The sequence below is a fragment of the Myxine glutinosa genome, chromosome 6, assembly GCF_964187855.1.
Source record: "Myxine glutinosa chromosome 6, kmMyxGlut1.1, whole genome shotgun sequence".
In the NCBI taxonomy this organism is placed as follows: domain Eukaryota; kingdom Metazoa; phylum Chordata; class Myxini; order Myxiniformes; family Myxinidae; genus Myxine; species Myxine glutinosa.
Genome location: NC_136266.1, coordinates 49,774,403 through 49,789,847, shown reverse-complemented (window position 1 = coordinate 49,789,847; position 15,445 = coordinate 49,774,403). Strand labels below are relative to the sequence as shown.

General features: G+C 43.0%; 1 protein-coding gene across 7 annotated transcripts in view; it reads right to left on the bottom strand.

Annotated features, from left to right (window-relative positions):
• The window catches only part of LOC137416882 (heterogeneous nuclear ribonucleoprotein L), a 74,647-nt gene that overhangs the window by 12,877 nt on the left and 46,325 nt on the right, over positions 1 to 15,445 (bottom strand). For 2 of the 7 annotated variants that reach the window (XM_068102568.2, XM_068102570.2), the window contains exons 5-12: positions 15,058 to 15,154; positions 13,277 to 13,349; positions 13,087 to 13,149; positions 3,058 to 3,167; positions 2,784 to 2,951; positions 2,542 to 2,663; positions 2,187 to 2,388; positions 2,026 to 2,083 (exon numbers count right to left, since the gene is read on the bottom strand). In XM_068102568.2, coding sequence (XP_067958669.1) covers positions 2,026 to 2,083; positions 2,187 to 2,388; positions 2,542 to 2,663; positions 2,784 to 2,951; positions 3,058 to 3,167; positions 13,087 to 13,149; positions 13,277 to 13,349; positions 15,058 to 15,154 — 893 coding nt within the window. Of the gene's footprint in view, positions 1 to 2,025; positions 2,084 to 2,186; positions 2,389 to 2,541; positions 2,664 to 2,783; positions 2,952 to 3,057; positions 3,168 to 13,086; positions 13,150 to 13,276; positions 13,350 to 15,057; positions 15,160 to 15,445 lie in introns of all 7 variants that reach the window. The other 5 variants (XM_078779829.1, XM_078779831.1, XM_078779830.1 and 2 more) reach the window with 3 other exon arrangements.

The window sequence follows — 15,445 nt, the reverse complement described above, 5'->3', positions numbered from 1 at the left end:
ATTTCAAAATCAATCATTCGACTGTCCGGAAGATCATCTACAAGTGGAGAAGATTCCAAACAACTGCCAACTTGTTCAGGCCAGGCCTCCCCAGCAAGTTCAGCCCGAGAGCAGACCGCAAGATGCTGAAAGAAGTCTCTAAGAACCCCAGAATGTCATCACGGGACCTACAGGTAGCTCTTGCCACTGTTGATGTCAAAGTGCACGAGTCTACCATTAGAAAGAGGCTGCACAAATTTGATCTGCATGGGAGGTGTGCCAGGAGGAAGCCTTTGCTGTCCAGAAAGAACATCAGGACAAGACTAAAGTTTGCCAATGAACACCTCGGCAAAGACCAGCACTTCTGGAACAATGTGCTCTGGACAGATGAGTCAAAGGTAGAGCTATTTGGCCACAGTACCAGAAGACATGTTTGGCGAAAACCAAAGACAGCATTTGACCACAAGAACCTGATACCAACTGTAAAGCATGGTGGTGGAAATATTATGGTTTTGGGCAGCTTTGCTGCATCAGGGCCTGGGCAGCTCACAATCATAGAATCCACTATGAATTCTTCATTGTACCAGAGGGTGCTTGAGCATAATGTGAGGCCATCTGTCAGAAAGGTGAAGCTCAACCGAAGGTGGACCTTGCAACATGACAATGACCCCTAAACATACCAGGAAATCCACCAAGGAATGGCTGAAAAGTAAGAAATGGAGGGTTCTGGAATGGCCAAGTCAAAGCCCGGATCAAAATCCCATCGAGATGTGGGGGGATTTGAAACGAGCTGTGCATGCAAGAAACCCCTCAAACATCGCACAGCTGAAAGAATTCTGCATGGAGGAGTGGGCAAAAATTTCTCCCAGTCGATGTCAGAGACTGGTAGACAGTTATAAGAAACGCCTACTTGAGGTTGTTTCTGCCGAAGGGGGCAATACGACCTATTACAGCCAAGGGTGTACTTACTTTTTCCACATGCGAAATTTGCATTTATGTTTATTTAAATTATACAATGGACGACAAAATGTAAATGTTTCATGATATTTGTTGTATTATATCACCTTTATCTCTCAATATTGTTGAAATGAAGATCAAATAGCTGAATGTTGAAATATTTTGAAAAAGTCAAAACTTTACATGGGGTGTACTTACCTTTTCACGTGACTGTACATACATACATATATATATATATATATATATATATATATATATATATATATATATATATATATATACATGTATACATGTATACATGTATACATGTATACATGTATACATGTATACATGTATACATGTATACATGTATACATGTATACATGTATACATGTATACATATATACATGTATACATGTATACATATATACATGTATACATGTATACATATATACATATATATATATATATATATATATATATATATATATATATATATATATATATATATATATATATATATATACACATATATATATATATATATATATACACACATACCTGTTATTCTGCGGAGACCCCTTATAAGAGGCCCAATCAGCACCTTGCTTCGGAGGATGTATTCAGCCCAGGATAGATTATATCTGATGAGGTTCATTCGTTTAACTGATTCTCAAAAGAGGTGGAAGAATTCAAAGATCTTGAGTAAAGATAAAATAAATGGCATGTTCCAGGTATCCGCTACAATTACAAGCAAAATCATGTGAAATTAAAAGCATAGTCATGAAATCTATCATCATTGATGACCAGGTCTTTCCTCTTTTCAAACAGATATCTCTTGACCATCAGTTTGGATTCATTGAAGGACATGCTGCTGCTTCGCACTCAGCAATGGTCTCAAGTCAAATATCTCAAACAGACGTCAGGACCGTCTTCCTGGACATATTTCAGGCATGTGACATGGTACGTGCCCACTGCCCACACACGCACACGCCTTTGCTATGGAGGTGGCATAACTTGACTTGCAAGTGAAAATGCAACTTAAGTACCATAAAAACACAGCCTAATTCAAAACTCACTAACCCTAAGCTACAAAAGCAAAAGACTCACTCTTGCCTGAGAAGAGTCGGAAGGACGTGGGTTTCTCGAGGTCAAACTCGTCACAGATCTAGTCATGAAAACAGAATGTCAGTGCATACTTCATCCGGACAGATTCCATAACATTGACAAACACGGTAATTTGACACTGAATGAGCTAACACTGGCAGCACCTGGTTAAAGGAGTCCTCAGTGAAGTCAGGTGGTGCGTTGTAGAAATGCAGCACGGACGAAGGTGGAAGGATGCGGTTTTTGGCTGCCTGCTCAGGTGAAGAAAAACGGTTGTTGCGGCAGCCATGAAAGTCCTTAAAACTGTTGGTCCCATCTTCAAGTTCATAAGCCACACCAGCCATAATCTCTGGCTGTTTAGAGACACTGCAGAAAAAAAAAAAATAAGGATTGGGGTTGGGGGAGAGGGTGAAATAAGTGGATTATGAAGTGGTTCGGTAGCATAGTGCATTAAAAGCCTGCTTTTGGTAAAACTATTACAAAAAACATGGCCAATACAACAGCAAATAGCAGACTCACGCAAGGTTGAGTTTCTTGTCGAACAGTTGGGCGGTGTTCAAGTGTGTCACTGCACGGTCGACTGCTGCTGCATCTGCCATCTGAATCATGGCTGCACCAGGCTTGCTCTTCAGGAACTTTATCTGCACAGCAGCAGCAGGAGGACACCACATGCTTGGTTCTGACCAATCAGACAACTGTTGAACAATGGAAACCGATTACAATCCCCTCTGCTTTGGCGTCAATTTGTGTTACAGACCTACCTTCTCGATATTACCATAGAGGCAGAGCAAGTTGAATAAACGGTCACAGTTCATGCGCGTTGGTTCAAGACCATAGATCATGAGAACACGATGGCCGATGCTAGTCGTGGACTGGTGGGTGAGCATGGCTGGAGGGCTCTGCTGGATGGTGGCAGTGGGTGGCACGGGCTGCGACAACAACACGGATGGGTGCACTGACGTAGTTGTGAGGTGAGATATCGCCCAGCCACCTCAAAGGCACTTCAAGGAAAGGTGGAAAGCAGAAACAACACACCTGCAAGCGCCCATTAGTGGGTGTCTGGTTGTAAATACTGCTTGGGGAACTTGGTGTGTAGCTCGTTCCAGGAGGGTATGTCATACTGTAGCCTGTCTGTGCACTGCCGGCTGTGAACACCGCAAAGCGTAAGGTAATGACAAAGTATCACAAGGAACAAAACTCATTCATAAGAAGTGAGCAAATTAATGAAAACTGAGCTATCTCACATCAATGATCAAATTCATGAAAACTGAGCTATCTCACATCAGTGAGCAAATTTTTGAAATCCGAGCTATCTCACATCAGTGAGCAACAACAACATGCATTTTAAAGGCCATTTTCCCTTCTAGAGCGGGGGTTAGCTTTGCGGTCCCCATGGCAATCTTCTCCATTTTGCCCTATTTTCTGCATCTCTCCTTGTTAACCCCCTTGCCTGCATTTCTTCTTCCACCATCTTTAGCCAAGTCTTTCTCGGTCTTCCCCGTCCTCTACTTCCTTCTACATTCATTTCCATCACTCTTCTCAACCAGTCACTTTCATCCTTCCTCAACACATGACCAAACCATCTCAACCTGTTCCTCTTCACAGCATCAATCACAGGCTCTATTCCCATCATCTTTCGCAATTCATCATTTGTCTTCCTCTCTCTCTCAACGATACTCCGCACATCCGTCGAACCATTCGCATTTCCACCCTTTCAAACCTTCGTTGCTGCTCTACGTTCATTACCCATGTCTCGCTCCCATAAATCATAACACTTCTCACACATGCAGCATACACCTTTCCCTTCAGCTTCAACGACACTCCCCTCATCATCAGCACGCCACTCAGTTCCCGAAACTTCTTCCATGCACATGTCACTCTAGCAACCGTTGCCGAGTCTGATCCACCTTCTCCATTCAGCATGTCTCCAAGGTAGCAAAATGTTTTCACACCTTCCAGCTTCATGCTATCTCCAAGATCCAACTCAACATTTCCTCCATCTGCAGCTCCCTCTGTGCACACCTTACATTTGAATGTAGCTGCCACACTGGTTAATGACCCTCTGAGACCACTACATTTTTGATGAACCCACTCAGCGCACATTGTACATTGAATGGAGTTCACTCCGACACACCTCCTACACACAGCACAGGGCCACTTCCCAGTTCTTTCCACATCACCACATGCTTTACCACTTGCCATCACCTTCGTCTTCCGAATATTCACCTTCAGACCTTTTGTCTCCACACATTCCTTCCACTTGTTCATCTTTTCCTTCAGTCCATCCATACTTTCCACAATCAACACCAGATCATCTGCATACAATAACTCCCACGGTAAACCCTCCTTTACGTTCTGAGCCAGCACCTCCATCACAGCTACAAATAGTAGTGGACTTAGTACCGACCCCTGATGCACTCCCACCTTCACCTCAAACTAACCACTGTTCCCGTCTTTCGTCCTTACAGCTGTGCGCGCTCTTTTGTACATTTCCATCACTACTCTGATCAACCATTCCTCCACTCCTAACTTCCTCAATGCCCATGTCAATACTTTGCGTGGAACCCTATCGAATGCTTTCTCCAGATCAACAAACCCAAGAAACAACTTCTTCCTCTTCTCCATGTACTTCTCCTGCAACTGCCTCACAATGAAAAGCGCGTCTGTCGTTCCTCTTCCTGGCATAAATCCAAACTGCATTTCGTCGATCTTCACTTTCTTCCTTATCCTCCTCTCCAACACCCTTTCCAATACCGTCATTCCATGCTCCAATAACTTTATCGCTCGGTACGAGCCACACTCCAGAGGGTCACCTTTCCCCTTGTATAGAGGGACGAGGGTACTCAGTTCACAATCCACTGGAATGCGGCCTTCTTTCACCACCAGATTACAGATCTCTGTCATTCTCTTCACACCCCAACTTCCTGCTGCCTTCAACATATCTCCCACAACTCCCATCGGCCCTCCCGCTTTTCGACCCTTCATTGCTTTTATCGCTTCCTCAACTTCCTTCTCAGTTATCTTCTCTGCCGGTCCTAAAACTGGGTTACTCTCTATGTTGCCATCCCATTCATTCTCTGTATTCAACAGCATTTCCATATATCTTTTCCATCTTCCTTTAATTCCATCTGGGTCGACAACGATTTGTCCCACTTCATCCTTCAAGCAACTCACCCCCATCACATCACACCTCTCTTTTGCCATCTGCTTTGCAATCCTGAATACTGCTTTCTGACCCTCTTCCGAATCCAAGCGTTCTCCGAACATTTTCCTCCATGCCTCCTGCGCCTTTGCTACCTCTTTCTTTGCAGCCTTCCTGGCTGCCTTATAACTTTCATGCTCTGCTGTTTCTGCTCCCGTACCCTTCGCCTTCTGCCACTCCTTGAACTTCTCCCTCTTCTCGTTAATCCTCTTTCCAACTTCATCATCCCACCACCATGTTTCCGAGTGCCTCGGTGGGCCTTTTGTCCATCCACATACCTCACCAACGGCTCCCAACAGACTAGCTTTCATTGACATCCAACCACTTTTAAGCTCAACCACATCATCCTCAACCCTACTCAGCCTCTCTTTTAATGCCTCCCTTACTGTCACCTCTTTCAACCTCCACACCTTCATTCTCGGTTGGTACTTCACCCGCCAAGCTCTCCTCGCACCTTTCACCCTTATGTCGCAGACAACCAAGTGGTGCTGTGAAACAGCCTCCTCCCCCGGGATCACCTTTGTGTCCCGGAGGTGACCCCTATCTCGCCTACGCACAATCAGGTAGTCAACGGTTGTCGTCGACCCACCTGACGTGTATGTAACAAGCTTATTTTCCTCTTTCTGGAACTGAGTATTACAAATCAACAAATCAGCTCCATCAGCAAACTCGGCATCCTGCCAGCCAGCCCAATCAAGTAATATTTAAATAATTGATGGAATTATCGCAACAAAAGTAATACACATAATTTTGCTCACGGTGAACACAATAAAAAGTCAGAATTTCCATTACAAAACAAAATAACGCTTTGAAATCTGTTTCTATTCAAAACATTTGCATTGTTTTTACACACAATTCCAACCTTTGAGGAAATGAAACGATAGGAGGGAAGGTGCGTTAGTTTTTTCACAACAAGCAATTTACAAAACTGCAATGCAAGTTTATCGGGCAAATAGTTGAAAGACACGACAGTTTTACAACCATTCCGGTTTGCCCCAGCCACTGCTGATCTATGAATTTATGTGGCAGTTAATTAGAAAAGGACGTGATGCATAATGGACCAGATGGCCGTCTCATGCTTCAAAGTTCCTTGTACATCCTTGTAAGCGATTATAAAGTGAGATGAAGTTGATATGAACAATAGGATTAATACATAAAATGTCATGAAATAAGAGAGTTCGTGTATACACAAAGATCAATAATGCCAAAGGTTCCCAAAACATGGAGAAACACGAAACATAACTCAACGAAAGCCTTTTGAGCTCAAAGGTTTGAGAACAAGATGACATGCGTATTAGATTTAATCCAAAAATAAAACGGGTTGGCCTATCCTAGCCTGTTTAGCATTTCCATCTGAACCAATAGTTTGATGCTGGGAACCTAACTTCAACTCACATCAATGATGTGCAAGTATCCATTGTCTAATAATACTGTTACATTTGTTGGGGGGTAGGCAATCTATATTATAATAGCCGTAGATGATTCTGTCTGTCTGTCTGTCTATCTGTTGGGTGTCTGTCCGGGGTGTGGCTTACTCGGTTTGCAGAGTAGCTCCACCCATAGCTCCACCCATTCTGGGAGTGGCTATAAACAAATATCCACCATTTTATTAACTCGCATAGCTTTGAGTCCTGTTTTGTAGGCCCGTGGTGTCTTGCTCTCCCCCAGTTTTATTTCAAATCAAATTCGATAAATCATTTCATTTTTCACAGTCGCTAACATAGTTTTAGACTCGGTTGAAAAAAAACGGGAAGAAAATCCGATGAAAGTTGCCGTTTATAGAACGAAATGAATTCTCAAAGGCCTGTAACTTCAAGGCCATTGAGTCTCTCTCACGCCTTTATCTCCAATCTAACTCACCATATGATTTCATTTTTATCGATGGTTTTACTTTTAGACTCGGTGTCAGCAATAATTGAGAACAATCCACACACGCGGGAAAATGCAGAGATATATTTTTTAAAATCGCGTCATGGTGTATCATACACCGCCCAACATGACACCGCCGGCAATGTGTCGATATATATTAAAAATTCGCTTTTGCTTTTCCGTTATGATATATTACTATTTCGTTTGATGATAGTCGTCACAAAAACGTCAACAATGATGCCGACATATATTTCTTCGTTTTTATTTCATTCAACATATTAGCCGGAAGTAAAATATGTTTCAGGAAATTACCGAGAGATATTTCTTCGTTTTTTTTATTAGTTATGTGCGCATACACTTTAAATAGGTTTATTTGAAATCTTTAATTTTCCACAATATAATTTACTTGCCATTTATCATTTGATGATTACGAGACAAACTCCTCTTGAGGATCGTGACAATTCATGCGCTGCGTGGAAACTTCCATTTCCAAAATGAATGAGACGATCGATGAAGAACGACTCGGTGTCACCAACGCGGGAAAATGCAGAGATATATTTTTTAAAATACACCATATCACCGCACAACACCGCCCAACAGCCAACAAGTATCATACACCGCCCAACAGCCAACGAGTATCATACACCGCCCAACATGACACAGACAGCAACATGTCGACATTATCGCTTTTTCTTTAAACCGAGTGAACCGAGCCGAACCGAATACACCGCGTGAATTCACCGAGCGAATTTCAGCCAATTCCACCTATTTCTTCGTTTTTATTTTATTCGTTACCAGCAGAAGTACCCAGCGTTGCCGGGCGGGGGAGGGGGGAAGGGCACGTACACTTTAAACATGTATATACATGTGGGATGTGGGATATATACATGTGGGACATGTGTACGTGTGTGTACGTGTGTACGTGTGTGTGTGTGTGTGTGTGTGCGCGTGAATATGTGTGTGTGTGTATATATGTGTGTGTATGTGTATGTAGGCTAACCCCCGCTCTAGCAGGGAAAATGGCCTTAAAATGCATGTTGTTGTTGTATGTGTATATACATGTCTGTGTGTGTGTGTTTGTGTGTATATGTGTCTGTACGTGTGTGTGTGTGTGTGTCTGTTTTTGTGTGTGTGTGTGTGTGTGTGTGTGTGGAGATGTATATATGTGTATATATGTGTATATGTGGATACATATGTGTATACATATTTGCATATGTGCATATGTGTATATGTGTGTGTGTGTGTGTGTGTGTGTGTGTGTGTGCATGTGTGTCGATGTACGTGTGTGTGTATGTGTATATGTGTGTGGGTGTATATGTGTGTGTGTGTGTATATGTAAACATGGGCCGGTGTGTGTGTAAAGTGTGAGGAGGTATTGGAGAGGAAAATGCAGAGATATATTTTTTTAAATCGCGCCATGATGATAAACGAAAATACACCGCCTAAAATAACAGTCGACATATATTTAAAATTCGCCATACACATCCATGCGGGAATCCCACGGGCATGGATGTGTGTGACATTTCGACATATTGAGTTACATGCTGCGCCTGCACATTCAGTTATATAAGATGGTTACTGGCAATTGATCACATCCACAAATGATGTAATCCACACAATTTATGTACTTTACATAACGTTAATAGGAATACATGCCCGTGTAGATGGGAATGACATATAATTCACCGAAAACGTTGAAGCAACCGCATAATATTACGGTGATGTTTAACTCTGAGAATAGTTCTAAATTTAAAAAACTTTCTTCTGATATTTGTGATTTATTTCAAACAAACTGTATTTCCCAGCTACACGGGCATGTATTCCTATTAACGTTATGTAAAGTACATAAATTGTGTGGATTACATCATTTGTGGATGTGATCAATTACCAGTAACCATTTTATATAACTGAATGTGCAGGTGCAGCATCTAACTCAATATGTCGAAATGTCACACACGTCCATGCCCGTGGGATTCCCACGGGTGACCCCGCTAGTGAAATATATTAGGCCATGTAGGATTGTATAGGTAGTGTGCTCCGAATGGCGCGAAGAAGAAGAAAAACCTCCATGTACCTGAGTAGGGATCCGTTAGACCGGATGTCGTGTAAGTTCGTATCTTTGTCCCCATGTCGAGGGGTGTTATGTTCATTAGGTAGGGTTTAAGGGTAAATCCCCTGTATGTAAATTGCCTCTGTGATTTCTCCTTTGTTCCTATGACACACACCGCCATGCACTCCGCACCTATACTAAAAAGACCATATAAAAGCAACCGGAACCAGGACATTCGAGCACCACCAATGATACCACCAACTGGGTCATCACACAAGCCAGCAAGTGACCGTGCTGGCTTCGTGACGGCAGCGCTTGGTGCTTTGTGTGCCTGAAAGGAACGTCGGGGCTCGGGGCAGCCGAGCAAGGAGGACGTGTGAGGACTCAGGCCTGTTCGCTTTGCGTCGACATGGCGGTGAACGGACTTCACGCCAAGGCGTGTGTTTTCCCCTGCATGGACCAGGGACCCGTTCGAGGACTGACGGGGTTCAAGGGTCGTTCAAAGCTGAGTACACACGACGCATTATTTTCCAGTTATTTTTCCCCTTGTGTTGTATACGAGTCCATATGGGAGCGCTCCATTTAGGATGTTGGATTTGCTGTACATTATTTTGTTATCGGCATTTCTTTCATTAAACCTGGTATTGTTACATTTTAATTCCGTGTCAGTTTGAGTTGATTTGACTTTTGAACAAGCCAAATGACCAGCCAAATTCCAACCAGGCAAATGGGATGACCAGGACAACGATAACAATAAATTGACAATGGTCACATTTTGCTACCTCGGAGACATGCTGAATGGAGAAGGTGGATCAGACTCGGCAACGGTTGCTCGAGTGAGATGTGCATGGAAGAAGTTTCGGGAACTGAGTGGCGTGCTGATGATGAGGGGAGTGTCGTTGAAGCTGAAGGGAAAGGTGTATGCTGCATGTGTGAGAAGTGTTATGATTTATGGGAGCGAGACATGGGTAATGAACGTAGAGCAGCAACGAAGGTTGGAAAGGGTGGAAATGCGAATGGTTCGACGGATGTGCGGAGTATCGTTGAGAGAGAGGAAGACAAATGATGAATTGCGAAAGATGATGGGAATAGAGCCTGTGATTGATGCTGTGAAGAGGAACAGGTTGAGATGGTTTGGTCATGTGTTGAGGAAGGATGAAAGTGACTGGTTGAGAAGAGTGATGGAAATGAATGTAGAAGGAAGCAGAGGACGGGGAAGACCGAGAAAGACTTGGATAAAGATGGTGGAAGAAGAAATGCGGGCAAAGGGGTTAACAAGGAGAGATGCAGAAAATAGGGCAAAATGGAGAAGATTGTCATGGGGACCGCAAGGCTAACCCCCGCTCTAGCAGGGAAAATGGCCTTTTAAAATGCATGTTGTTGTTGTTGTTGTCATTTGTCCATATGTAACATCAAACCTCCTTCCTCACCCTGAACCACCACACCAGCAACCCTTTCCACCTATATGCACCGCTCCAAACTCTCCTCCCTCATGCAATATGTCAATTGTGAAGTGAAGCCAACTATCGATAAACAGAGTATCCCCAGAACAGTAATTTGAACTCAAGGTAGACAAAGGAAGCAATCCATCTAAAAAAAGGTGTGGTGGCATGACCAAATGATTCCATTTGTTCAAACGTGAATATTGTCCACACCATTTCTGCTCAGTTGGTAGCTGATGACTTATGTATATTCCATATTTAACAACGCTACATAAACGCAAGCTCTGCAACAAGCACATTCAAGAGCTGCAAATTGCCAAGCACTGTTCTTATTACTTCCATCACCAAAGGTGCACAAAGCTTATGTTTCACCCCTGTCTGTCTGTCTGTGTGCAGGATATCTCAAAGCTGTCGCTGGATTTGGATGAAATTTGATGGACAAGTTGGGTGTATGACAAGGACGAATTCATTCGATTTTGGTGAAGATCCAGATCCAGATATGACAATTTTTAAAGTTATTCTTCACCATTGGGGTTCAGGGCCACAATCGACATATTGCACGATATCTCAAAAATTTAGATTGATTCAGACGACACTTGGGGACAGGTTGGGTGTGTGACAAGGACAAATTGATTAGATTTTGGTGAAGATTTAAATACGATATATATATATATATATTGTTATGTCTGGGGGTAGAGAAAAATGTAGAGCAGAGTAGGTCTGAGTAGGTAACATGCTTCGAGATGTCGCGATAAGGAACACTTCCTGTAATAAGTCCGTGTTTAGGTGTTTTGTCGGTTAAGGTGTATAATTGTGAATCTACCAGGAGATTCGGGTGATAGTTAGTGTAGGGGTTAATCAGTAGAGCCCTTGTATGTCTCACCTAGTAGTCAAACCTTTGTCCATTATGGCACTGCAGACCACATAAACATTAGTTAGGACCTTTAGTACAACACTAAATGACGCCCTTCTCCCCTGACATGACTTAGGAAGAAATCAGGCTGGAACACCGCCACAATTGGCCGCCACCATTTACACCTCCGAGAGACCTATCCACCTCGCATAGCACGTGCTATGACCGAGGAGCAGGAGTGGGGAGAGTTGGAGTGACGCAGAGGGCGTGACCTGGACGAGCCGGCGAGTCGTGGGAGGCTCCGATTGGCAGAGCAGTGCGCCGATGTGACGTCATCGGCCGGGGATATTAGCGAGGGTCGGACGCCATTTTGGAGAGTTCAGATGAGATCAGAGCCCCGACCTGAGTTGGAGTCCCGGTGCGAGTGAGTCGAGTTCAGTTAAGAGTTCGTGTGCACCCGAGTCGAGTTCAGTACGAGTTGAGTGAGCAGTGCAGAAGAGTTGGTTCGAAGGAGTTTGAGCTGAGAGAGGCAGTCTGGAGAGTTGGATCCAGAGTGGAGATCCTGAGTTGAGTTGAGTTGAGAGTGAGAGTGAGCACCGGACGCCTTTGCAAGCAGTTGGATTCCTGGCAGTGCAGTTCACAGACCCCGACCCGAGTTGAGCTGAGGTGCAGCCTGGGTGGAGCTCGCTGTCCTGCTATGGGACCTCGTGGTGCTTCGGAGCTTGGAGCGGGACCTCGGGTGCGGCGGCGAGGGCGTTGGCTCGGGCCTAGCGGGGCGTGCGAGGCGGACGGAGGATTCGTCCAGGCCGGGAAGAAGACGACGAGATAGATAAGCCCGAGCTCCGCGTACATTGTGAACAAAAGACGTGTTTATTTTCGTATTCATATTCCCCCATTTTGTATTTGAGGGCTGGTATGCGGGATCCCGATTAGGATATTTATTACCGGCGTGTGCTTTTCCTGTCTTGTTCTTCCCAATAAACCCTTATATTATTTTTCTTGTACATAATACCTGAACGCAGTTTCCTGTTTGGTTTTAATAGATAAGGCTGCGGGGCTCTTGCCGTTTCCCTCCATTCCGCGCGCTTAGATTTTGGGATCTGCTATTGAGCTTCCGCCTCGGGAGTTAAAGCCTCGTAATCGGCAACTGTGATGTTAATTGGAGTTGCGCGACTATATATATATATATATATATATATATATATATATATATATGTGTGTGTGTGTGTGTGTGTGTGTGTGTGTGTGTGTGTGTGTGTGTGTGTGTGTGTGTGTGTGTGTGTGTGTTTTCCAAGTGATTCTTCACCATTGAGAGATGGGGCGAAAAACGAAATAGGTATAGCGTGATATTTCAAAAAGTTGTGGACGGATTATGACAACGCTTGGTGGATGAGTCGGAGAGGCAACAATAACAAGCCAATTAGATTTTGGTTCAGGTCCGTTTGCAGATCCAGTCTATCAGTGGGATACAAAACGTAAACTGTTCAACCTGACTCTACCAAGTGCCCTTCCTCTTTCAGGCTTCTGGTGAAACCTCACTTGGTGATCTCACTAAGTACCACACCAGACTGGCGCAATGCCCTCAAAAATACATTTTTGACTTTTTTTCCAACGAGGGCATAGCAATTTTATGTTCAATTCAACATACCATAGGCCCTGTATGTGGACGGATGGTCCCCAAGCAGTGCTGGAGGTCTCTGTCGTTGGCCATCTACAATAACGTCACAATCAGTGGCATAAAGAGAGAGAGAGAGGCCCCAGGCAAAGAGAGATGTACAGGTCAACAAAAAATGACAACATTTTTAAAAATCAGATGTTCAATGCACTTCTAAACTCACTCTGCACAACGGGTCCCTGAATCGTGAAGTCCCAGGTTTCACTGTCATTTCTGTACACGTTTAATCGAGTAGACTGCAACACAATGGGCAAATGCAATGTCATCCAAATTCGAACAAATTCAAGACCAACTTGTTTCTGGCAGACAGCATGCTTCTTGACAATAGCTGTTACCCTAGCGATGAAACTTTGAGCAAAGTACACTCTTAGTTAGGGCAAATAAAATGAGCCAAGTCGGTTTTTCAAACATTTTTTTGGTATAACTATTTTACCATACATTAAAACAAAACACCAAAATACAAGAACATGCAGAAATTACTGTACAAATCAGTATGGAATCGCTTGTCCCTTTCCTTTCTTTAAATAATCCAGTCTTTTGGTCAAACTTTCACAAAGCTTCTTTCACTGAGAAAGTGCAATATTGTCTGTCCCATTCATGTTTGACAGCTTCCCAGGGTTGATCAAACTTTGAAAATTTCCCTCCAATAAGTTTGTGCTAAATACAGGACCAAAGATTCTCTATGGGGTTAAAATCGGGACTGACCAGGCCAGAACACAAGTTTCAGGGACGTTTTCTCCAACCACTTTTTGGTGGCTTTTGCAATATGGGCAGGGGCATTCTCTTGTTGAAAAATGACTTCTTTGCTTTTCTCTCCAGGAAATAACTTTTGGAGGCTGGGAAGTAATCCTTTCTCGAATATTTCTGGTAGTCCTTGGCAGTAATCGACTGTTCACACCTTATCAGCTCAACAACACTAGCAGACAGAAATGCACCCAAGACCACGATTCCACCTCACCCATGCATGCTTCACAGTTGTTGAAATGCACCCAGGCTTGAATCTCTCACCAGATCTGCAAAGGCAATGTTCTGGGGCAGCACTGCAAAGCTGAAATCTTGATTCATCACTCCACATAACTCACTGAAACCAGTCTGAATCACAGTTCCCATATTCAGCCAAAAAGTGCAAACTGTCCTGAATGTTTTTCTTCGATAATCGAGGCTTCTTAGCACATTTTCTTGAAGCAAAACCAGTATCAGTCAACCTGCTTGTGATGGTCCTTCTGAAAACAGCCTTGGTTGCAGCAGTTCTGAACTTCTCTGAAAGTTTCCGCAAGCTTTTATTTATTTCCTGTAGAACAAAGAATTTCAGTGGCCTGTCATCTTCACTTGTAGTTGCTCAAGGCCTGCCAGATCCCTTCTTCCTTGCAGCAGAACGAGTTTTATGGAACTGTAGATCTATTCTCTCTATGGTAGGCAGAGAAATAGGGATGTTCTCCTTCTTGATGAAGACAAGCAATTCGATTTTTTATATCCCCGTCAGCATGGAACTTCTCTTTCCTTGGAGGCATTTCTAAATTGAAACACAAAAAAGCATAACCTTCACTAACTGTACAAGTCATATGCAGATCTTTAAAATAATTACTTCCAACAGTAAAATACTTTTTGGAATTTCTTTGTGATACAGAACAACTCAAAACAGTCATATATCCCTTTGGTATGAGTAAAATTTAGATCTATTTTGTCTTACCTGTGATATTTGCCTTTAAAGATGAAAGGCGAAAATATGGAAATTTCGTAATTCTTTTTTTATTTGATTTTTTTTTTAGAAAAAAAACTTTAAAACACTAATTTTTTCATAAAATTTATTTTAGCTACTGCAACATGAGTAATACATTTGAACTGGAATATGTACTGCACATCTTTGGCTCCAAATTTGAAAAAAACAGCTTCTCATTTGTTTTGCCCCAGAATGTACATGCAAACATCCAACACAGCCATTACCTTTGCATACTCTATCTTCAGTGTGCAACAGCCAGAGTAAATGTCTGCTCCGTTAAGAGTCGTTTTGGCTCGCTGGGCATTCGGGACAGAATCAAATGTAATCTGATTAAGGGATACAAACAACTCCAAATTTGGCCATAACAGGTTATTATAAGAAAAGCACGAATACGAGTTGGCAGTTTGGTCTTCTTGGGACTTGATCACAGCTCATAATACCACAAATCAAAGGTGCAAATCTCACTTACTGTGAGCTACTATTGCCCTTGTTGTTTTCATGTTTTGTTATGCATTATGTTTTGCACTCTGTCAAAGCGCCTTTGGGCTTCATGAAAAGCGCTATACAAAATAAATGAATTATTATTATTATTATTATTGTCATTCATAGAAA